Source organism: Prunus mume, linkage group LG6 (assembly GCF_029339155.1).
Source record: "Prunus mume cultivar Tortuosa linkage group LG6, ASM2933915v1, whole genome shotgun sequence".
NCBI lineage: Eukaryota > Viridiplantae > Streptophyta > Magnoliopsida > Rosales > Rosaceae > Prunus > Prunus mume.
In genome coordinates, this window is record NC_142703.1 from 9,287,804 (window position 1) to 9,311,389 (window position 23,586).

The 23,586-nt window shown below is 35.7% G+C and overlaps 3 protein-coding genes and 2 non-coding genes across 8 annotated transcripts; 2 read left to right on the forward strand and 3 right to left on the reverse strand.

The window, feature by feature from the left end:
* Positions 1-4,010: 4,010 nt before the first annotated feature.
* On the reverse strand, positions 4,011-5,127 carry LOC103334604 (LOB domain-containing protein 29-like). Its single transcript, XM_008237574.2, has 2 exons — positions 4,816-5,127; positions 4,011-4,689 (listed from the first exon to the last, which is right to left on the reverse strand). Exons 1-2 carry the CDS (start codon positions 5,092-5,094, stop codon positions 4,249-4,251), a joined length of 720 nt encoding a protein of 239 aa, XP_008235796.2. The 5' UTR covers positions 5,095-5,127; the 3' UTR covers positions 4,011-4,248.
* A 7,549-nt stretch (positions 5,128-12,676) lies between these two features.
* Positions 12,677-13,660, reverse strand: LOC103334603 (LOB domain-containing protein CRL1-like). Its single transcript, XM_008237573.2, has 2 exons — positions 13,350-13,660; positions 12,677-13,239 (listed from the first exon to the last, which is right to left on the reverse strand). Exons 1-2 carry the CDS (start codon positions 13,626-13,628, stop codon positions 12,883-12,885), a joined length of 636 nt encoding a protein of 211 aa, XP_008235795.2. The 5' UTR covers positions 13,629-13,660; the 3' UTR covers positions 12,677-12,882.
* Positions 13,661-17,551: 3,891 nt separating this feature from the next.
* Positions 17,552-21,977, reverse strand: LOC103334509 (alpha/beta-Hydrolases superfamily protein). 4 transcript variants are annotated; one of them, XM_089055415.1, is made up of 8 exons: positions 21,245-21,977; positions 20,842-21,144; positions 20,516-20,751; positions 20,012-20,362; positions 19,690-19,890; positions 19,482-19,552; positions 18,722-18,861; positions 17,552-18,021 (listed from the first exon to the last, which is right to left on the reverse strand). In XM_089055415.1, the coding sequence occupies exons 1-8, from the start codon at positions 21,288-21,290 to the stop codon at positions 17,672-17,674; spliced, it is 1,698 nt and encodes a 565-aa protein (XP_088911541.1). In that variant the 5' UTR covers positions 21,291-21,977; the 3' UTR covers positions 17,552-17,671. The 4 variants fall into 4 exon arrangements, with proteins under 4 accessions (XP_088911541.1, XP_088911540.1, XP_088911542.1 ...); XM_089055414.1 differs by having other exon boundaries at positions 20,516-20,757; XM_089055416.1 differs by having other exon boundaries at positions 20,516-20,730; positions 21,245-21,976.
* On the forward strand, positions 21,684-21,771 carry LOC148916027 (small nucleolar RNA Z102/R77). Its single transcript, XR_016128387.1, has one exon. It is a non-coding gene; the product is annotated as a small nucleolar RNA Z102/R77 (small nucleolar RNA).
* Positions 21,923-22,008, forward strand: LOC148916028 (small nucleolar RNA Z102/R77). The gene has a single exon (XR_016128386.1). It is a non-coding gene; the product is annotated as a small nucleolar RNA Z102/R77 (small nucleolar RNA).
* The last annotated feature ends 1,578 nt before the right edge of the window (positions 22,009-23,586 follow it).

Below are 23,586 nucleotides of genomic sequence, written 5' to 3' on the forward strand. Positions count from 1 at the left end.
CTTATCATCAGGTTAAAAATGATCCTATCGACATTAATTTATAGTCCAGTAATATTTTTCTTTTTAATGTTAAAAGATGTCACAAATTCGAATCCCGTCATCCTTTAATGTCCGACAAAGTAGATACTATACAATGATCCGCAATGCTATTTGACATTTGACCAAGAATCTATACATCCAATTAGCCTTTCAGATGTGTTCAACAACAAAAATAAAGTCACAAGATATTTTTAAAAAAAAAAAAATTAGGGTTCATGGAAATTAAATATATAATGGGTGTGAGGCCACAGTTAAATGAATAAAATAATGGATTATAATTTCTTCGGGCCCATAACTGTGGCGTAGAAACTAAATTCGCAGCCAGTCCAGTCAAGCGGCCTGTAACCACTTTCATACTTTGTCTCTGCCTCTTTGGCATTAAACAAATGCTTTGTGTCCACTAAAACAAACGATTGCATGCACTGTGGAAAATAAATATATATATAAAATATAGAAAATGCACCTGTAGAACATATGTACACATCGACCCTCACCACTCCATCAGTTCAACTTTAAAAAAAAAAAAATCAGAAACAATTAATAATAAAATATTTGGGTGATGAGCGATCATTGAATGTGAGTACTTCAAATCGACAAAGCTTTTGCAAAAAGGTGAACTGAGAACCAAAAAAGAAGACAAGAAAAATTTTAACTTTGGTAGAAAATAGAGGAGAAGAAAACTAAGAGCTTCAAAAAGTAGTGTGGTCTCTCTCTTCCTTGCCATAGTTTTCTTCTTAAAAGGAGAAGAAATGAAGAGCACATGCTAGCTATAATATGAGTTTGAATCTTGACAAATGCTTCCCACATACAAAGGTTTGATTTAAATTTAGAAATTTTTATCACGACCCCTTATAATTCTTAAAATACATCCTTCTTAACTACCATTAATATTGTCGTTGTTAGGCCAAGAAAAGATCAATTTTGTGGCACAAGTGTTGCCAAGAACAAGGCGTTTGCTAGTCATAATCAAATCTAGACATAATGACATGACATGAGTTTCTATTTTTTAAAATTTGTAATCAATAGTTCTTAAAGGTAGTTTTGTAGAAGCCTTTAAAAAAAAAGGGAAATGAGAGAGCATATAATTTTGGGTGCAATAAAAAAAGAAATCGAGTAAGGTAAAAAATTATAAAGAAAGTTGAAAGGTTGAAACTTGAACTTGTGAACTAAGCTAAAGAAAAGCATGAGGGGGCATTGCCTCTGGGGTTTAAAAAAACATACCAAAAGTTTGACTGTTGACTACATATGCACACACACACGTGGAATGTAAGCCATCCGATGTAAGGTGGGGCCCTGTGTAATTGTCTCTTTACAACATGTTCGTGCCGTTTCTACTTTAAAAAACAAATGAATTATTGACACTTCTGCAGTTTTACGACAAAGAAAAAGATGGAAAAGAAGAAGATGATGAAGAAGAAAAGAAAGGTTGGGCGCTGCATGATTTAAATTACATCATTGAGCTTTGTGCTGCTGCGTCTTGTGCGTAAATGGCCAATCTTCTTCTTGTTGTGTGCTTTGTGTTTTTTTTTTTTCCTTTGAGCGTTTTTAACTTTTCAAGTGTACTTTTGTATACTTCACTCTAAAGTTGCAATGTGGATGATTTTGTCTTCTCATTCTAAAGAAATGAATCAATCAATGTGTTCATTTTTTTCAAATTAATTTTTTTTGTTTTGTGGGTAGGTCGGCAATAATTTTGTTGAAACAAAACTTGTTTTTGAATGATGTATTGCTGGACATTCTTTTTTTTTTTTTAGCCTTAAAAAACCAGCTACAATTCGATTGGTCCTTCTCCAACAAACATAAGATTTTGTCTATTTTGGCCACTAATTTGCCTCGTTTTAATTTTATTTTCTTTGTGGGTGAGATGCCTTGGATAGTTTGAATGGGCTTTCATTGCTACTTTGCTTATGGACCATATGGTGCAACCTTCCTGGGTTGGATCTACTAAGGATTTTGATCCAATTGAATCGGGAGTTTTGACTGAGGAAGCAAGACCAAAATTTACCCCCCTTTTTGAAAATTTTATTTCTTGCTTCTGGAAGGGCAAAAAAGTTGTCATTGTTAGAGAATTGTATGTGAGAAACACTTGTTTGAAATGAGAATAACATTGTTTTGCTATTTCCGGCAAGCACGGCAATGCCATTCGTGATAACTTTTTCACGTGACAGTCAGTGATTGGTTGGAGATAGTAAAATAGTATTTTTCCCGTTTCACACAAGTTAATCTGATTGTATGGACACAACACAGCACTCATAGCCATGCATATTAATGTGTTCTGGCTTTTGATCCAAGTAGTTTTCAGCCAAGCTAAAAATTAGTAAATCGTAATATGCATCGCTAATCTTCGTTAGTTAGTTCAGAACGGAGCAACACACTATTTTCAGCTAGCTAGCCAAAACCCCAATCTACCCTACAAGTACGTGTACAATTCAAATTAAGAAATTGGGTACCCTTAATATAATACCTAGTCTAGCAATTAATACCTAAAGCAATTGTCTGAAATTATGAATAATGCATATGCCTTGAAAGTATATACATACAGTAATTAATCTATCCTGTAAAAAATCCTTCTGGGGGTTTTGTTGAGGAAGAAATTCATAGTAGAAAACCACTTCCCCTTTCTATGGAAGGATTATACATCAAACAGAGTTTTGTAACCCCTGAAACTTGGGGGTAGTGGACTTCTCACCACTACGTTTGATATGATAAAAGATATACCTCAAAACGGGTAACATAAAATATATACACTTCACAATTCATAGGTTAATCTCATAATTAGCAATCACATTTCTTACTTTGTTAATTTGATCAACATTTCTATAGGTATTCATAAAACAAAATTGATATATATAACGGGCGTATTAGAAGAACGAAAATGAAATCCTTTCATAAGATAGCTAGGGTTTCAACAGTGCAACATATTGCTGCTAACAAGTAGAGAGAGAGAGCCATATATTCTAGTTGAAATTTAAGCTATGAATCTCAAGGTTTGATTCATATTTTTCAGACCTACTAATCTTGATTTGGAGAAAACTAGAAAGAGCCATAGCATGCAACTCAAAACAGATTTGCAGTACTACTGATGAGGACTTAATATCAAGAATCAGATAAATAAGATGTTGAAAGCATTCTACTACACTGGAAAGATTCAAGTTCTAGCTTTTCCCTTACAGATAGAGAATAATATATATGTGGTATTCAGATATATATTTTTGCATGTTTTTCAAGAAATCATGGAACGAAATTTGGGAAGGACACGATTTTGAAAAAGGAGATAGTCAAGACCAGAGCTGGGTTTCCTAGCTTTCATCAAGTTCCAATGACATATAGAAAGACTTTTGATTCCATTGGGATCAGGGGCATTTCTAAATTTGAGGTACCTCCCTCATTCTAATTATAATACTCCAAAATATGAGACGATATTGCAGTCATTATTAACTTCTTCCACATCCATTTTGTTTAGATAGTTTTCAGAAGGAAAAGGAAAATAAAGAACGAAAACAAGGAATTTATCAGCTGGAGATGGAGTCACTAGGTCACATTCAGTGTGAGTAGAGAATTGAGCTAGCTAGCTAGGTGCACCTAGTTGCACCTAGTAAATCTTTGACCGTTAAATTCCTATTTGATCTCATTGTTTAAGCAATTCTATTGGGGAGAGAGAGAGAGAGAGAGAGAGAGAGAGAGAGAGAGAGAGAGAGAGAGAGAATTTTCTCTAGTCTAGTTAGCTCTGGTCATTAGATTTGTCCACTAGGTGATCAGATCAAATTAAACAATAGAATATAATTGCACCTCGCATGATAATTAATTTTTGAAATGCAACAAACTAGGTTTATATATGAAGGGGTATTGACAAAGCAAACTGCTAGGTCAAAAATCTAGGTCTACATTAGGTCCAATAAACAAAGAAAGATAGCTCAATCAGGATATCATGAGATCTATCCAGTCCTGTCAGAGACTCAGAGAAATGAAACTATTATTCTTCTACTAACATAAAAAATTACACTAGCTTAAACATATATAATAGGTAGGGTTTCCACTCGTATTAACATTTCTAGGGTTCAATATAATCCCCAGCTTAACTATCAGCAACAAATTTTAAAGCGCATGTTTCTAAGATGCAGAGATGAAATTCAAAACTGAACACAGTCATTTTAACTGATGATATATATAGAACTCTTGCACCAGTATACTCATTGACAGGCCGTCACCTCATGAATGCTGGTGAATGTAGCTGAAAGCCACTGATTGAAGTTCATCAGCATCCTGAAAACCCCATTGCCTGTTGTAATTTGTTTGCATGCCAAAAGAAGACATGGAATGAGAAGTACCCTCTTCGAAGCTGCCATATGAAACATTTTCTTCTGGGATATTCACTGAATTTTCATAACTCCCATTAACAGAGTTATTTGAATTCATAATTCCATTCTCATAGTATGATGTAGTTCCAGGATTATTGATGTGGGTTGAATTGAAGTGTGGCATGGAGTTTGATGAATTTTCGAACTCAGGAAACCAACTTTGAGCTTCTTCAGTGTGAGAAGGAAGTTTCCCATAAAATTTCTCATTAGGGTTTGCTACAGCAGAGCCATTGACAAAGCTTTGAGCTGCTTGATCCTTGAGGGAAGCTAACTGTGCTTGCAAGTTGACCACCTGAAAAGTTCAAAGCAAAAGCATATACTCATCAGTTACTTGAACATACAATCTGAACAAAAACCCAATTAGGTTTTATATAGTTTTTCCACAAGTTCAAGGTCAAAGGGTACTAAATTGATTAACCTGCTGTTGGAGAGCAAAAATATGTGAAACACAGCCATATATGGGATCTTGAAGTCTGGCTTGAGCTTCATATGATATTGTCACCGCGGCTTCGCAACGATCACTCAAGGGAAGGTGAGCTAAAAGCTTGGACACATTGCTTGCGCCAAAAACCTTGTGGATGGCAGAAAAATGGGTAGCTCCCTGTTCATGGCAGAAATAAGGAGCAAAAATACACCCTCTCACACATTTTCTTCTCAAGAACTTGCAGGCTCCACAAGGAGAACCAGAACCAGCCATGGTTTTGATGATCTTTTCTAATTGGGAGGGTGTTTTGTTTTTTTGTTGGTGATTTTTGCTCTGTTAGCTTAATTTGTGCTCAGCATTATCACCACCATGTTTATAAACACAAGAGGAAGAGTGGAGTTGATTATAAAATAATCATTAATTAATTGCATTAGGTCCCCTTAATGGGGAACAAACTTCATTATTTTTTTCACTTTACCTTCCATCTCAAATTTCTATACTCCCATTCTCATATTAGATTCCATTCTGCATCCTTATACGACAAAGAGAGCTATACCACAAACCAACCCCATTTCTATCAATTTTAGCTTCATTCTTTGTATATGTAGTTGGTTAGTAATACATGTAGAGCCACATTAATTATCAAATAAAACCCACATTTAATTTTAAACCTCTCTGCAAAGCATCTAGTGTTCATATATACTTGCAACAAATGTAGCATAATTAGCCCTAAATAAATAAAGAAAAAAGAAAAAAGAAAAAGAAAAGAAGAAGATGGAAGTGAATGGTGAAATTTGGATTGTGCTAGGGTTTTATTTAAACAACGCCGGACAAAACTGCGGTCATTAGACAAGCTCACATCACTAACTATTTGATTAGGTGGATAAGAGAATCGATTAAGTAATCAAAACCCAGGTTGGGGAACTGCTGGACCCTTCGTCTTAAATTATAGAAATGGGAGACAAAAGTATTTCAATAGTTAATTAGTACGGAGTTCCACAAATCGAAGGAAGAACATTTTTAATCAGATCCAATAATCGCGTGATCAATTTAATTGAATGTTAAAACATATTTGGTGGAATGTGCCAATGTGATTATTTGGATTCATTGGGCATATACAATACCAAATTGGTTCGTGCAAGATAAAGAAAACTAAAAATTAAAAAGCATATTCCAAAAATGAATGAAACAAGAGATAATGACACTGGAATGCAACGCTTGGTGCCCAGGGAAGCAGAAACATTAGGAAGAGAGAGAGAGAGGGTTTTTCTGCTCCTTTCCGTTTCTCTTCTTTGCTTTGTTTAAGTTATGGAGTCACGGTTTGTCTGAGCAATACAGTGCATTAATAATTAAGTAATCTTATATGATCTTAATCACTTTTGGTTTGTCACCCACAGCTACAAACATGTAGACGTGCGCTTAGCCCCACACCCCCAAACTTAATAATGACACCCTAACTTAATTAAATTAATACCCACCCCCTTCTCTTCTTTCCAGCTCCTATTTTTTCTGCTTGCTTCTATCATTTATATGAGCAGAAATGCAAATAAAAACAGCCGCTGAATAGCTAATTAATCCCATTTTTCTGTTTGCTTCTATGGCTATAAGAGTTTGTGCATATGTGGTCCTTCACACTAGTACTAATCCACAATCTTTGTGATCTACTATACGTTAAAGTTTTTCAACTTTCTCGAGTGATGAGATGAGATGAGATTCATGATATTGTGAAACTCATCCGTGTAAAATAGCTAGAGATTTGAAAAAGAACGTTAGAGAAAAGAATTGGGTTTCCCATAACATCTTCCCTTTATTTATTTATTTTGGTTAATACATCTCACTTAATTTAACTTTACCGAATCAATGTTCTTGCACTGTTAAAGCAAAACCCTGAATTATAATCCCAAATCCAAATGGAAGATGAATTGCAAATGGCACCTGTCATCAGGAGGGGTTTGAGCATGGCATGGTGCCATGGACCTCATTGGCAGCCATTACCACAAAGGAGGAATGACTTTGAGTAATGTGCATTTGTTGGCCACTTGGGCATGGATATGAAAAGGCAGAGGAATGTTGGCGACAAGAAGGCATACAAATTAATTAAGAGGGGATAATATTAATCAATATAATTGCTTTCCGACTTTGATGTATATAGAAGGAATTCAACTAATCTATAAAGGAGGACACCAATTGTGTGCACATCTGTCTAAACTTTGTCTACAAACTTTTAGGGATAATTAAAGAAATATAGAGAACCCTAATTGCATATATGTTTCATGTGATGCTAAAGCCATACATTAAGTGGGTTCGGGCATTGCTCACAGTTTCTTGTGTCTTTTCCCTTTTCCTTTTTCTACCCCTTAATAATAATTGTGAAATCTCAATGCATGCAAGTACTTTATTGGAACCATTTTTTAAAATAAATATTGCACCCATTATTAGGTTATGAGATGATCATCTGTTTAGAAAACCAATCGTATAAAAAAGGGGTAAACTTAGAAGGAGAGGAGAGGGGGTAGAGAGAGAGAGAGAGAGAGAGAGAACAAAGGGATAGAGAGGACGAGGGGGTAGAGAGGCATAGAATGGGTTAGGAAGGGAGGCGTTGGGTAGCAAGTAAGGCTCCAGGATGAGGCATGGGTGCGGCTTGGGATTGGGGGTGGGAGAAATAGAACAATCATAAAAGACGCGCTTAAAACGACTTGTTTTGTCATTATTTTTAATTTAGATAAGAGGAAGAGACAATTAAGTGCAAGTTGCTGATAAGTTATATTCTAGTCTTGTAAATTGATACTTTGCACATTTCAAGTGATTGGGTACTTGTGCTATTATTATAATTTTAGTGTAAATAACAATTTTTTTGGTTGTTATGGTAATTTCAAATAGTAAAAGAACAAACAAATTGTTAGGGTAGAAAATTAGAATTATTTTGTTTCTTTATTTTAAAATTAAAAAGTTGAATAAAAGATAGCAAGATGACAAAGGTTGAGAGGAGACAGCCGTTAATATTCCTCGGGATTGCGGTGCACGTGGTGAATAAGAAATCGCGAAATGGAATCTATCTCTTTGCTTGCTTCAATTATGATGTTGACACGCCGCACGAGTGGCACTATTTCTTTCAGACCTGAGGGTCCCACGCTAGCAATCGCCACATCACCACCAGCTAGAGGATTAGCAAAACGATAAAATAAGAGTCATGACCCAGCTCTGTTCCAAGTTCTGAAACTGTCAGTAGGAAACTTACAAGACCCTGGTCAATAACTTGCAAATTATTACTACGCCAAATCTCATATTTTATTAGCCTTGGGATCCTATCATACGTGCTTAAATCATAATAAACATCAAACTATCAAGATTAATAAATTAATTATGGATTTTACAATTGACAATCATCGATACGCAAGTACATTAGCATTGCTTTTATAAGCACGAGTCGTATATATTTAGTTTCACCTCAAAATCGAATTGGAGTGATCACTCATACACAATTCTATTTTGTTAAGTACAATTATAAGAAGTCCAAGGCATTTTCCTTTGTTGCCATGGTTAGATGACTCATCCAAGACGATGATGAGAGAAAAATTGTTCGAGGCAATATGAGAATAAGAGGTTGATGAGATTACGGTGTGGAGGAAGAGATAGATGACCTACAAAGTGGGATAGGGAAGAAGAAATGGGCGGAATGTAGAGATGACAAAGGGAGATGAAAAAGATGTGTAGTTCGTTAAGGTTTTCAGTCTAAAATGAAATAAAAATTGTACTTTTGAGATTTTTGTTGATTTAACCGCCTTAATTTAGTAATTATATAGCCAATTGGTTATTATTTTGATGTCATGCCCAATTATTGTGTCAGAATAAGTGCATTGGTAACAACATATTTTTGCCAATAATGAGAGTATACTATATACTCCTTGGAATTTGTAGTCTTGCATTGCTTCCAATTGAGTTGATCGATAAAATCCCCCTGCGTCTCCAATTAAAATACTATTGCATCTTTTTTCGAATTATCTCTATGATACGTCAACAAATTGTCCAAACTTTATATTCCAACAAAACAAATATATACGTAACTCATTTGTGTGGAAAATTTAGTAATTTAATATGCACGATCGTCTAATAATATAACATGTTTTTTATAAATTAAAGTTTTTTTATTATTATCATGAAACAGAGAAGAATTTGAATCTAAGACCTTTTTCATACACTATTAAAAGAAAAATATCAAAATAATAAAGCTAATTAAAATCCATCGTCGCATTATCACATAGAAGGTTTATTTAAATTATGTTAAGCAAAATATTATATTTGAAAATGGTGCAAAGTTTTGTCCCTCTTTGACCAGTCAAAGCCCGACATCCAGGTTGCATATGGGCCATGGCACGTGTGGATGATTACCCCATATCTAGGGTATACTTTGGTTTCAATCTAGAAGAAAATATATCAACTACTTCTTCATGTTTGTTTTAAGTAAGCTAATAAGTTACATGAAACCCAACTGTAATATACTTTAATAATGGGGTGTTAGTTGAATTAACTCAAATCTTTGGTGTGCTTTTAAATGGTTCTGAGTTTAAGTCTCCATAATAGCCGTGTGTGTGAGTTTTCCCCATTCTTATCTTAACTTTGGCAAAAAAAAAAACACTGTAATATACCTTGATGTAACTCGGCTTCAAAAAGAAAATTCAATTATAAAGTTGAAACGATTGAGAAAGTTTAATTAGGCTCTTAATTATTAATTGAAGCTTTGTTTATAGTATAATTGATTAAGAGGCCATATTCCTTTAGGTGTTCAAACTTCAAACACATGAAACATCGACTTCGGTTCTGAAATCAAACAAAAGGCATTGAAAGCCCTCTTGCTTGATGATGGAGGAACAAAAGTAGGCAGAAAAGCTTCACTTTAAAATTTGAATTAAGATATATGTATATATATACACGCACAATTGCTTGTGGGGTAATTAATTAGGATTTTTATTAAAATTAATTGTAGTTGGAACAGGGGGCAATTGTTCAAAGTCCAACGTGTTCTGGGGGATGAGCCAGAAATATATAATGAGTTAAGAGAAAACAGTAAGCTACGTTGTCGTTTCATCTCAATGGTCATTAGCAAAGAAGATTATGAGAAGGATGGCTTTGTTTTTGTCTGTAAATTTGATCACGACGTACCGAGAGCCTTTGATCAATGAATTAGGCGTGTTTATACTATTAATTTAACTTTAATATTTGCTAATCACAGGTGGAGACAACTTGGGAGAACCCAACAGATGAGTCTAGGATATATATAGAAAGTTAACTTGTTGATCGAGTTATTTTGAATATCTTTTTGTTGACGTTAGTCTCCTTATTAATCAATGAGATTTATTTCTTTGATTAATTAAGGGATTTATTTTTTTATTTTATATAGTTGACAAATTGTTGTATAATTAGGAAATACTATTATTACTGTATCTATTTCCTTGTAAAGCACTCATGTAAACTCCTATATATACCTTCTTATGGAGAAGAATAAAATGTAACCTAAATTCAAACCATATTCATATTTTAGCATGGTATCAGAGGGTTAGCCTACATTAAAAGCCCAACGGCCACACATGCTCCACGTCACCCAATATAAGTTGTTCACGTGTTAGGCTTGAAAATTCGCCACACGTGCAGGGGCATGTGAGAATGTGAAGGTAAAGAGTCTCACATTGGAAAGTTGAGAAACCTAGCAAGAGCTTAGAAGGAATTGGGCTACTCCCCCCATTGCCAATTGGTTTGGGGTGGAATCTTAACTTCATTCACTTTTGACCGGGGACTTAGCCTATAGTAGGAATGATAAGGAGATAATAAGGTCCTACAAAATGTTGTTTTAATGGCAATTAACTTCTGAGTTTAGCAAGGGATCAAGGGGTCAAGCTTAGTTTGACTAATGTTCACATGATTTCTTCTCTCTCTCTATCAAACCTTGAAAGCCCTAAGAATATCTTTCTATAATTTAAATTCATTTCTCTCTTCCATACTGACTAAATTTGTTGTATTTACAGTTGTAAGTTTCCATCCACTAAGACTAGGTCAAGTCTCTTCACGCGCATATTTATAGTACATGCTGGAATTGACCTTTTATAAGGAGAGATTTTTGGATGTCACACACTTATGAGTTCATCGCACTCATTACCTAACTTAGTCACACATAATGTTCATATGATTTCTTCTCTCAATTATTACATCTGGTCTCGACTCTATCAAACCTTGAAAGCCCTAAGAATATCATTCTATAATTTAAATTCATTTCTCTCTTCCATATTGACTAGATTTGTTGTATTTACAGTTGTAAGTTTCCATCCACTAAGACTAGGTCAAGTCTCTTCACGCGCATATTTATAGTATAAGCTGGAATTGGCCTTTTATGAGGAGAGATTTTTGGATGTCACACACTCATGAGTTCTGTCACATCCCGGAATTGGCTTCGCCGTAGCACAATATTGTTCGCTTTGGGCCCCCTCTCTGCCCTCACGGTTTTGTTTTTGGGAACTCACGAGCAACTTTCCAATAGGTCACCCATCTTAGAATTGCTCTAGCCCTAACTTGCTTAACTTCGGAGTTCCTATAACTTCGAAGTCAGTGAGCTTCCAAAAGGCCTCGTGCTAGATGGAGGTGGGCATGCACGTATAAGACACATCACCCCCTCTCTGTTGGTCGATGTGGATGTTACAAGTTCATCGCACTCGTTACCTAACTTAGTCACACATAATGTTCACATGATTTCTTCTCTCAATTATTCCCTCTGGTCTTGACTCTATCAAACCTTGAAAGCCCTAAGAATATCCTTTTATAATTTAAATTCATTTCTCTCTTCCATAATGAATAGATTTGTTGTATTTACAGTTGTAAGTTTCCATCCACTAAGACTAGGTCAAGTCTCTTCACGCGCATATTTATAGTATATGCTGGAATTGGCCTTTTATGAGGAGAGATTTTTGGATGTCACACACTCATGAGTTCATCGCACTCATTATGTAACTTAGTCACGCGTGATAAGGAGATAAAACTCGTGAATATATAGTTATACAACCAGTGATTCCATTGATGCTCTCCTTTATGACGCTTTAAGAAGTACTACTTATTTGAAGGTAAAGTAGGAGCATATGTATGGTTGACACATGAATTGCATGCTAATATAGCATAACCTATAACGATGTCCAAATCTAAATTGTGGAAGACTTGGACTTTCCTCAAAACACACACACTGCCCCGTATTGTAAGTGTGCTTGTGTATATATGTGTATTGGTGGTCGCTTCCTTCTAAAACTTTTATAACAAAAATAGCTACAATATCATGCTTATGATCATCGGATGTGTGGTGTTGTGAATCTTGTGATTAACCTTGGATGCTACTAAACGCCTAGGGCTGCCTAGGTGTTGCATTGCACTCAATTCAGCCTAATTTTGCTTAGATACCTTTTGAACGTGAATAAGATAATGGTGGGGGAGCTCGATATTTGCTTAGACACCTTTTGAAGGTGATTAAGATTATGGTGGGGGAGCTCGATCATTGATTATTGATTAAAGCGAAAGGCTCACGTTTCGTTATTATCTCCTTCATTGACAAACTTGAATTAAGACAAGGCAAGACCTTAGATATGGACTTGACTGAGTACTAACTTGTTGAATTTCACTTCCAAAGTCTGGTTTTATTATCTGGCGTGATCTCATTACCTGAATAGTACACAAAAGCAGATGGAGATGGGCTGGCGTAAGAAAGCAACAAGAGAGAAACTAAAGCATATGTCTTTCCATTAATTATTAATTTCTGAAGTTAAAGAAAACTAGAGAAAATGGTTTTGGCTATTTGTCATTTGAAAAATGCCTTCTTCTTCATTAGCGCCCCGAAAACATCTGAAGACATCTCTTGAGGCTTACATATATATATTACTGGCTATCACATTTCTGGTGTGAAAAAATAAGAAGAAATAAAAACCCTACTGCGTGTTGCCTTTGACATTATTTGTGAGTGTGGTTTATAAACACTCCTAGGGTTCCTAGTTAGCATGAGTAATTAAATTCAAAACTGGCAAAATCCCTCTTTCAATCCTGATCTTGATCGAAACCCCACTGCATATTGCTCATCTGCATGTCTAGTGAGGACATTGAATTAGAAGCCTCTCCATCTCCATAGCTGCCGTACATGTTATTTAGTACTTCCGGAATCATGAAATTTCGGTCACCCTCAAAAGAATTCGAATTCTTGTTTTCAGAGTAAAATGGCAGCATTGAATCATTAATGTTGTTGAGGTTCATACTTTGTGGCATCAATATGTTTGAACTTTCCGACTGAGGCCAACTCTGCACATTAGTATCGTACTTCTCAATTGGGTTCGCATTGGAAATGCCTTTAGCTGCTTGTTCCTTGACAGAAGCTAGTTGTGCTTGTAAACTAATAACCTGCAAAGCAGTTAAATTTATAAGTTCATCATCATCTGTTGAGATTAATGAAATAAAATTTAATTAGGGAATGTTAAATATTTCAATGATTAAGTAGGATTAATTATAACCTGCTGTTGGAGAGCAAAAATATGGGAAACACAGCCATAAATAGGGTCTTGAACCCTGGCTTGAGCTTCATATGAAATTGTGAGTGCAGCTCTGCATCGATCGCTCACCGGAAGTTGAGCAAGCAATTTCGACACGTTGCTTGCCCCGAAAACCTTGTGGATCGCGGCGAAATGAGTGGCACCCTGTTCATGGCAGAAATAAGGTGCAAAAATGCAACCCCTAATACATTTTCTTCTCAAGAACTTGCAAGCTCCACAAGGAGAACCAGAACCTGTCATATTGATGTTTAAGAGTTTAATTTGGAGTGGTTTATGGCTTTGAAATTAATATATGGTTTTATCTGTGCTATGTGCATAGCATCACTCCAGGCATATAAATATTGCCAGGCCTAGAGTTAGAGTGTGGGGGCAGAGTTAATCATATTACAATGAATACTTAATTAGAATAGGTTCCCTTTATGGGCTACAGGGTTTCACTACTATTCTTTCTTTTCCAATAGTCTACTAAATATTCATGCTCACAAATGAGATTCCTTAAAAGACAAAAGAGCCTATCAGATATCACAAACCAAACCCATATCTCCATTATTTCCTTTGATATTTGGATCCATTGTATTAATTCCAATATATATGTGCTCTTGCTATAGCTAATATGCTGCTAAAATAAACCGTAAGTGGTGATTATACCGGAGTGAGAGAATGAGGTAATGTTGAAACCAGAGCAACTCTGTCTGGATGCATATTCCTCCAGGGTTTTCTTAATTCAACAAAACATATACAGATTTTCTCCTATGCGAACGTCATGACGTTATTACCGTGTGGACATCATGTATTTTCTACTACTCCTCCCTACTTTCCTTCTTATTGGGATGTCGGCATTTATTATAGGCCAGTCATTATTTATTTTTTTATGAAACAAAATTAAGACATATAACGTGCATGATTGAGTCAGTGACAGGCTAAATTGCATAAAATATTATTACATACATGAAATAGAAAAGCTGGCAATGGGTGTGTGGGGTGCCATTGAACAATTGATGAAGCATCACACTATTTCATCTTTCTCCGTATACAGATGGTACATGAACCTGATCATCCAGGCATGTTACTCCAGAACATTGATATGGACTTAACTAAAACAGTCAATCTAAAAATATGGTGTAAACAGAGTTACTTTTTATATAGTTATCGCTATCGGATAATGTTAGTCTGACAACATTTGGTAAAATGTTAACTAAGACCAGTATGTAATTTGTAAATGTATGGTCCTTCCTAATTGACAGTTTGACTATATAGAACATCGAAAAATTCTTGAATCATCCTAACACTGTCACGTGATGCTACTAATCCACATGTTATAATACATATGAAGATAACATTTGAGAAAGAGATCATTGGTCTCTTCATTAATGATTCAGGTATGTGTGAGTGTGACAACTCAATCTGCCAACTACACATAGATACTAAAGCTGACAAAGATGAATAACAATAAAAAGAGGTGAACATTTGTAACCCTTGATCTGTTCTTAAGGCTATCGAACTCCACTTAGTGTAAATGATGGAAGCAGGCAAGATATGTTTGAGTTTTTAAATAGGAAAGCAACCGACAGATCATTCAATAAACAATGCACAGTTGCATAGACCAGACCCACAAGGGTCCATTAATGGAGGATCACTGTGAATCCGGATTATAAAAATGAAGATTGTACATAAGGGGTTAATAATTCTCCTTTAAGTACAGATAATCGAAGTTTAAAGGAGCCAATAAAGCCACAGAAAAGAAGCATATATTCTTGAAATGAATGAAACAAAAGATAGTGACACTGGAATACAACACTTCATCAGGAGGTGAGAGGAAGAGGGACAATTTTGCCTTTCTAGTTTTTCAGGTCACGGCTTGTCGAGGAAATTAGTACGGTGCTAATGTCTCATTAGCTCACCTTAATTAAGACTTTGCACAATGGGGAGGCCCCACATCCCAACTAATCTAGTATGCTAATTATAAAGTAATTAAGCCAATCCTTTCATCTAAAGTAAAAGATGGGTTTAAACCTAAAGTAACCATTTGGTGCAGCACTCTAGGGTGGATGAAACTGAAAGGGTTTTGGACTAAGTTCCCAAAAAGATCGAAAATAAGGAATTATTTGGTATAAACAATTATGTAAAAGGTTATTTATAAATTGCAAGTTGGAATCTACACAGTTGAACGTATCAACTGGGGTTTGAGCCTAAACCAGATTGGCTCCGGAGCCATGTGTAATTGTTGGCCACTTAAAAAATATATGCTAATTAATGGGGTTATTAAATAATGGAGCTGTCCCACTAATAACATTCATAAACTCTTCTGTCTAAGTTAATTTATTTGGGCTTTGAAAGGATGCTCTTAGATGAAACCCCTTTTGCACTTCAGAGGTATTTTTAATTCATTAGAGTTTTTCTTTTCAATTAGGAGGAAGCAAGAAACTTTGAGCAATATGTAAGTCTTCTAATAAAGCCACACAACTTTGTGGTTTTGGGTACCATTATCTCATTTTCTCTAAGGAGGCCTTGAGGAGGACTTTGTGGTTTTGTTTTCCGTAATCACTATTTCTTCTCAATATACTTTGATTTCAAGGATTAATTAGTTGGTAATTATGCACATTTCTTCTTCTTCTTTTTTCTTTTGTTTTATATCTGTTGGTTCACTTGCCTACACCAGGGATACCACTGTGGCACTATCCCAAGTCAATTACTCATTGACATGTATTTTAACTTTCCGATATAACAATGCGTGATCGACTTGGGATACCGCTACAATGACATTCCCGTTACATGTTAGTTGTTCTATTTTTTGATAGTGTAGGATGTTAAAAAAATGATGCTGACAAGTGTCCTATTGACCAGTCAATCCGACACCAAGGTAGCAGATGGGGCCAGTGCACGTGTGTGTGGATGATTTGCTTAAGTTCTTCCTCATCAATCTAGAAGACAATAACAGAACTTGAGCTCATGTGTTTTTTCTTCTTTTTTTTGGGTCAACAACTTCAGCTCATGTCAGTATGTCACGTACGTTCCCCAAATATATGTAACATGATTGTGCTCCATTCCAAACATAAGAAGATAATGAATTTATAATAAAAAAATCAGATGTTTAATTAAAAGTAAATTAAGCATGCAATCAGAAATTTCTTTTCCTGTACTGCAGAAGTTCAAACATCAACTGCTGATTAACCTGACGACATGAAAGACATAAGTAGAATGCTTCATTTTCAAGAGGTTGCAGGCAAACAGCAAATTACATTACATCATCTTTGTCTTTTTGGCCATCTTACATGCCTTAGTTTGGATACAGCTCTATGTTTATATAAAAAAACTAAAAATAAAAATTTCTTGTAGTTTGAATAGAGGGCAATTGTTCAAAGTCCAAACCATAATATAAGGGGTGATGTGGATTGGGTTCATATGGTCTTCTAGTAATAGCAAAAAGGACAAATTGGGATGTAACTTCATTGAGGGTTAATCAATGATAGCTTGGTGATAGAGAAGGTTTTGTTTTTATTTGGTAAAGTATATGGTGAAGTGGAAATAGACCATGACTTTCTTTTCAAATACAGCTAAGAAAGCCATTCTCAGGCAAAGACAACCAAGGAGAAAGCTAATAGATTCTATGAACCTCATCTTAATTCATTGATTAACATGGCTTGAGTTATTTAATGTAATATGCTCTGCTGTAGAATTCTTTTCTATCACGACCTTTCAATCCTTTGTTAAACGTTGATGCAAGTGGATTTCACAATAGCTTTCAGATGATTGCAGAAGTTACAATGAGACAACAATTTTGGCCAAACGTCCACAATTTCATCTTATTTTATTCTTTTTGGGTTTTCTATCTCCCCTTATGGGTTTCTTCAGGATGGTAGATGTGCTTTTCAGCTTGACATTGGATACGATCCTATAAATGCCTAGAAGCCTAGGTGTGGCTATTAATAATACAAACCAAGTCTTGCTTAGGTTCTAGGCATACCTTTCATGGCAGGTAATGGTGGGGGAATGAAGATAAGGAAATGCAAAACCCAACAGTAAAAGAGATATTGGGTATGCCAGCTAGTCTGCAAATTGCAATGCTATAACTTTAGAAAACTGTTCAGCAGGAAATGAAAGCAGCCAATGGCATTGTCTATTCTTTGCACAGCACATTTTGTAGCATGACACTGGATGGAATATTGATCAATGAAAATTGATACATTCCTTCAACATTGCAAAATTTATGATGGTTACAGTAAAGTAAATCTAAAACATTAGTTATATTTTTACAGAGGAAAAATAAGTGCGCTTTGTTTTGATCAATTATGAAGTTTGCCTTCATCATCGGAGGTGGGCAGACCTTTGAGCACATCTCTTAATGCGTAGTAATGGCTAACGCACCTGTGGTCTGTTATTATGTTGCTTGAGAGCACAATCCTCTGAAAATGTTCACCTGGATGCCTCTTCCATAGTGTAAACTCCCTGCTGCTGCTGCCTGTTTGAACATCCACATTCCTCTTCAGGTAGTAAACAGTGCCGGGTACAAATAACTCCTCAGGCACTTTACAGGCAGCTCCTCGATTCTCAATAGCAACAGCATTATCTCTTACTTCTTCGTCATTTACAGGGACCCTGGAAGCCGTAGGCATTTTCTTTATGACAGGACCATCTGTTCAGACAGCAAAAGATAATTTGGTGAAGGGAAGATCATCAGGTGTCAAGCTTAAATTAATGACTAATACAGGTATAATTCAAAATTTTCCTTTCATAGGACGACACATCCGTTGAGGTTTGACAAAACCACAAGCGTGGCTGCATTGATGATACAACAAAAATCCAGACAGTTCCATGATCCCAACAAAAAGAAACAACCTTCCCACCAACTACCATCAAGTTGATAACAATGAGAAATTTCCAGTGCATCCACACCCTTACTCCTCCAATGCATTGTAAAGCATGCACATACATTCACAAATGCACCAATGCATCATGCATATATACAGAAACACAGATAAGCCAATTACAAAATTGAAGGCGAGAAAAATGCAACCTGAGATTATTTTTAAGTATCAAATCCACACATCAACTTTTACAGGATTAAATTTGGTCAACGACAGTAAAAATAGGGTAGTGATTTTCCCACTCCCCTTTTGTCCACTTCAACTCCCTTTTGTTTTTTTTAAATACTTTTTAGTTTTTACTATAACAAAAAAGAGAGTGTAAGTGGACAAAAGAGAAGTGGGAAAATCAGCTCCCTAAAAATATATATATCACGTTTGTCACAAAATAAATGTCAGTAGGCAGCAAGGTCTAGACAATTGATAAGACAATAGCATTGGCGCATTCGGTAAAGAGCAAGGTGGGATTACCTGAAGCATTTTTACTGCTCCCAAATTTTGCAAAATCAGAGAGTTTCCGAGCAACATCTTGCACCGAAGACACAACCTGCTTTGCATTTGTTACCAAATCTATGATACTTCTCCAGTCTTCCTTCTCAACCACGCTCATCCTGCAAAACATAACATAGAAACAAATAAGGGTGTAAGTTTGATATTTTGATAAGCCTTTGCAGTTGACATCAAATTGCCATTGGTGCACAAAAATTGATGCTCACAACAGAAGTGACTTTTTCATACTAAGAGGTCATGAATGATGCTTCAAATTAACATAAATAAGTTAAACTTTTTATTCAATTTGGGCCCACAATTATTCATGCCCAAATCCTTTGTTTTTCCACAACAATCCAAGAAAGAGGAAAGCCTTAGACATGAACTAAAATTAGTACATAATTTTTTAATTCCAAGTGAAAAAGAAGTGTTCATGCAATGTCTTCTCCAGCAAAAGAATTGAAAGTTTTATGCTTATAGAATCACATAAAATTCCATAGATTTCCAGATTTCCACACAGCATGAATCACAATATGCAAGTTCAAGATCCTGAGTATTTGAACTCTGGAAATTTAGAAATTAAATGCTACACAATAACTAGTGCAACATTTGCTTTCTTAATCAGTTGGCACATGAAGAAATTTGGTCCTCCAACGAAACGACTAGTGTGCTTACTTTTCTCAACCTTTCTTGAAAGAGAGGTGACAGTGACACGAGCCTCTGAAGAGGCAAATTTACTTACCAATCGGTTTGAAGAATTTCACTCCTCAACCTCGTTAGAGATGCCACACTTAGCCTAGGTATAATATCATCCTGCATAAAAAGATGATGTAACAATTTGAGAAGGGAAAAATACAACTAAACCAAATAAATTTAACAGCCAACGGGTATATATAATTAGAATAGAAGTGCTTCTTCTAACTAGTAAATAATCAAATGCATCTTCCCACCTGCATCACAACAGTTGTGACATAACTGGAGCAGCTTTCAGCAAGTTCTTTGGAGACACAAGGTGGCGTTGCATACCCCACTGCAGAGACAATCTCCGGGTTGAACCCCAGCTCCTTAGCTGACTTTTTACGGAGCATTATTGCTAGTAGAGCAGCTGTAGCACCTCCAAGCGAATGACCCACCAGCCTAAACTTAAATCCCTGTTAATGAATTGGGCTCAACTACAACCAACAATGACAACAAACTCTGGTTGGGGAAAAAAAGTATAAAATCCTTTGAACAAGAAGAACAAAGAAACGAAAGAGAGAAAAGATTCGCCACCTCATATTTCTCCAAGCACCTCCTTATATTTCCCATCTCGTGACTAAGAAACCAGCGAGCAGCTTCTGCAGTGCCAAAGTGGGTTGAATAACCCTCAAATGTGACTTCACCATCGCTTGAAGAAACAACATCAGTTATAAGGTCATATACAGTATGAGTACCACGGATTCCTAGAATTACAAGTTTTTTACGAGGGTCAATCCCTATATAATATCCAGGCCTCATCACACTGGAATTTTTGACAAATTTCAACACATTGCTTTCTCGAAGCATGGTGTTCCTTGCAAGAGCTGCAGTAGTATCCTTATAAGAACCCTTTGCTAACTCAGAGTGGTAGATGAGATCTTGTACCTAAAACACAAAACCAATGCCAAATAATACCTAATAAGACCCGCCGGTTTAGCAGACTAAAACTTGACACACAACATAATGTGTTTATACAGAGTAACAGTAGAAGTATGAGAACATTATCATAATTAAAAAAGGGTTTGGTATTGGCATTACCATTGAATCTGAGGAGACCTGAACACCATTAACATCCTCAAACGGATTTACAGACGCTTGTCGAAGATAAATAAGAAACAAACCAATGGTGAGATCACTCAAACTCCAATCCTGAATTCCTGTCTTACTGCGTTGGATGCTTGCAATGATCTCCGAGACTGATCGAGTGCTGGGTGGGGGTTTCTCTCCCACTCCATTTCCTGCAATTTTCAGAACTGAATAATCTTCATGCACAACTGAAACTACAATTTCCAAATTACACAAATTCATTCAAAACCCATGACCACCCAAGTGCCCAAACAAGATAATCAAAACAGAAAACATACCTGTTGAGCTTGGCAGAGCCCACCTGCACAGTTGAAGAGCTGGTTCAAGAGCTCTGGGGAGCCAAGCGAGCTCCAACCCTTTCCACTTACTATCGATTAAATCATCGTCGTCACTAGAGTAGTTGCTAATGACATCATGTTTGGGCCTCAGAAGAGCGTGAGGAGGAGCAGCAGTTTTCGTTTCTTTGAGTGCCTCTGGCTCTACCTTGCCTACTTTCGAGCGTAGCGATTGAAACCGATTCACATAGCTATATATAAAGCTCTGATACAATTGCTCTTTCTTCAGAAATCTTTGCATAAAATCTACACAGAAATTAACCAAAAACAGAAAAACAAAAATTCAATCTCTGCATTTCGAGAAGAGTAAAGAACAAAGCAAAGTGCTTTAGTGCCTGGTGCTTACACAAATGGTTGAACAGATTCTTGGAGTAATTCTTAGCCATTTCCATAACAGAGAGAAAGAGATGGAGAGGAGGAGGCTATGAGATTTTAAGGCGGTTGACGTAGGCGGTGGCCGTGGAGGCGCATTGTACGGAAACACAAGACGAAAGTGGTTGAGTCAGTTGGTTCTGGTCTTTTCCGGTTAAGACAAATGTGGGTTGGGCCGGTTCAAGAAAATTGGGTCAGCCCATATAGAGATCAGAGGCTCTTCTGCAAATGTTGCCCTAAAGGCCTGAGCTTTCACTATAAATATCCAATCTTTAGGGTTTCTGCGGCATTACGATTTCAAAATATGAAGGTTGAAACAAGTAGCCGCTCTGGCTCTTTAAAGCCCTTTTCTTTTTCTCTGCTTAAACCCTAAAAAGGTTTTTTAGTGTGTGATTTTTGAAGTGAAAGTGGGAGATTGAGATGAGGATTAGATTTCGTATCCCTATTGGTTTGAACGCCGTGATGATGGCGAAACTATGTATTAGCTCTATCTGATCCTTCTTCCCACACCAGAAAATTGTGCTATTTGCTTCATCAAATTGGGTTTTTTCGTTTGTTTTGGATTTTTTCGTTTTGAAATTGAACATGGCTTAGATCTTTTAATTTCTTCAATCTGTTTGAGACTTTGGAACTTGAGAATTTTGAGGATTGACAATGAGATGATGATTGAACTTTGTTTCCCTATTGGTTTGATTGCCGTTATGATGGCATCTATGTATTAGCTCTATCTGATCATTCTCAGTCACTCTTTCTCCTCTCAAATAAATTTTCAGTTCTTCATTTACATCAATGGTAAAGCTCTGTTCAATTTACCTCTAATGGCTAAGCCTAAGAGATGTCTAACCTGGCACTTTCGGCCAGGCCATGGCTGGTTTTGGCCCACAATGGTCAAATTGGGATTTTATGGCTGTGATTCGGCTTAGCCCATTTACATTTTTAAATATATATTATTTTTATTTAATAATATGTGAGAATTATATATATAATACGTAAATTTTGTATGTCTTAATGAAAATTTTGTAAAAAATATATGTATTAAATATGAAAAATATATATGTACATGTACAATATTAGTATGGTATGTTTGCTTTTTTAAAAATGTAAATTTTACTGAGTAAGACATGTACAAAACATGGATGTATTATTAAAAAATACATAATAAAAAATACATGTGTATAATACAACATTAAACTTGAAAGTGCTAAATTCATTATACCTAGTAACTCTAGAAAAATAAAAAATCAAATTGGGACAATAGACACAGCTTAACTAATAATAATAATTGGTAATGCTATAAAACTACTTTTATTGATAAACAAAAATAAGTGCATATATATATATATATATATAATAGGGGGTATAGCCGATTGGCTAAACTATTTATTAAAAATAAATAAATACAAAAAAAATGACCAGTATAGCTGGAAGGCTATACTATTTATTAAAAAAATAGAAAAATCCAAGCATAGTATAGCCGAACGGCCGTACTATTTTGAAAAAATAGAAACCGAGTAAGCGAACGGCTTAAAGTATATCCGCGCGGCTCTACTATTCACTTAAAAACAGAACAGCCGCATACCTTGCTGGGCGCCCACGTGTATAATTGTATAGCCGTGCGGCTATACAGTTGTTGAATTTCTTTTAAAAACTGAGTATAGCCGGTCGGCTATACCATTTTTAAATATAAAAAAAAGGGCCCTAATCGATTAGGCTCCAAGTGTCAAACCAAGTCTATTTTTAAAAAAAAGTAAAAACAGCGGTACTATTTTTAACCCATATGCCACTAACTATAGCCGGCTGGCTATACTATTTATAAAAAATCGTAGATAGCCGCACGGCTATAATGATTTAAGAAACAAAATAAGAAAAAAGTGTTGACGTGCTTCTCCTAATTAATTAAGGAGATTTACTTACTTGATTAATTAAAGGATTTACTTTCCTATTATTTATATAAGTGATAAATCATTGTACAATTAGAAGATACTTTCCTAATTCTTTACTATATCTAATTCCTTGTAAGACCCTCATATAAACTCCTATAAACATAAATATAAATATATATATTTATCAAAGACATGCAAATTCTTGAGGAATTCAAATAAGCTTAATTTACAAGGACACACCCTTGTAAGGCCCACTCCGGATTGTATTTCACTAATCCAAACCGTCTATTTTATCGATACACATTCAAAGATCATCTCTACAAAAAATCACTTGAATCCGATATGATTTGACCATTCAATTGAGTTATTGAAATTTTAGTATTTTCTTGAAGTATCGTGTTCATTGATTTTGTAGGACACAATTGGATGTCGA

Bases quoted from the DNA above. Each gene is read 5' to 3' on its own strand.
- LOC103334509 (XM_089055414.1), bottom strand. From the start codon at position 21,290: ATGGAAATGGCTAAGAATTACTCCAAGAATCTGTTCAACCATTTGT. The intron at 20,363-20,515 runs GTAATGCCAATA...TTTGTGTTTTAG, and splicing joins AGGTCTCCTCAGATTCAATG to GTACAAGATCTCATCTACCA. The intron at 18,862-19,481 runs GTAAGTAAATTT...TATGTTTTGCAG, and splicing joins GAAATTCTTCAAACCGATTG to GATGAGCGTGGTTGAGAAGG.
- LOC103334603 (XM_008237573.2), bottom strand. From the start codon at position 13,628: ATGACAGGTTCTGGTTCTCCTTGTGGAGCTTGCAAGTTCTTGAGAAGA. The intron at 13,240-13,349 runs GTTATAATTAAT...ACTGCTTTGCAG, and splicing joins TTTTTGCTCTCCAACAGCAG to GTTATTAGTTTACAAGCACA.
- LOC103334604 (XM_008237574.2), bottom strand. From the start codon at position 5,094: ATGGCTGGTTCTGGTTCTCCTTGTGGAGCCTGCAAGTTCTTGAGAAGA. The intron at 4,690-4,815 runs GTTAATCAATTT...TGAACTTTTCAG, and splicing joins TTTTTGCTCTCCAACAGCAG to GTGGTCAACTTGCAAGCACA.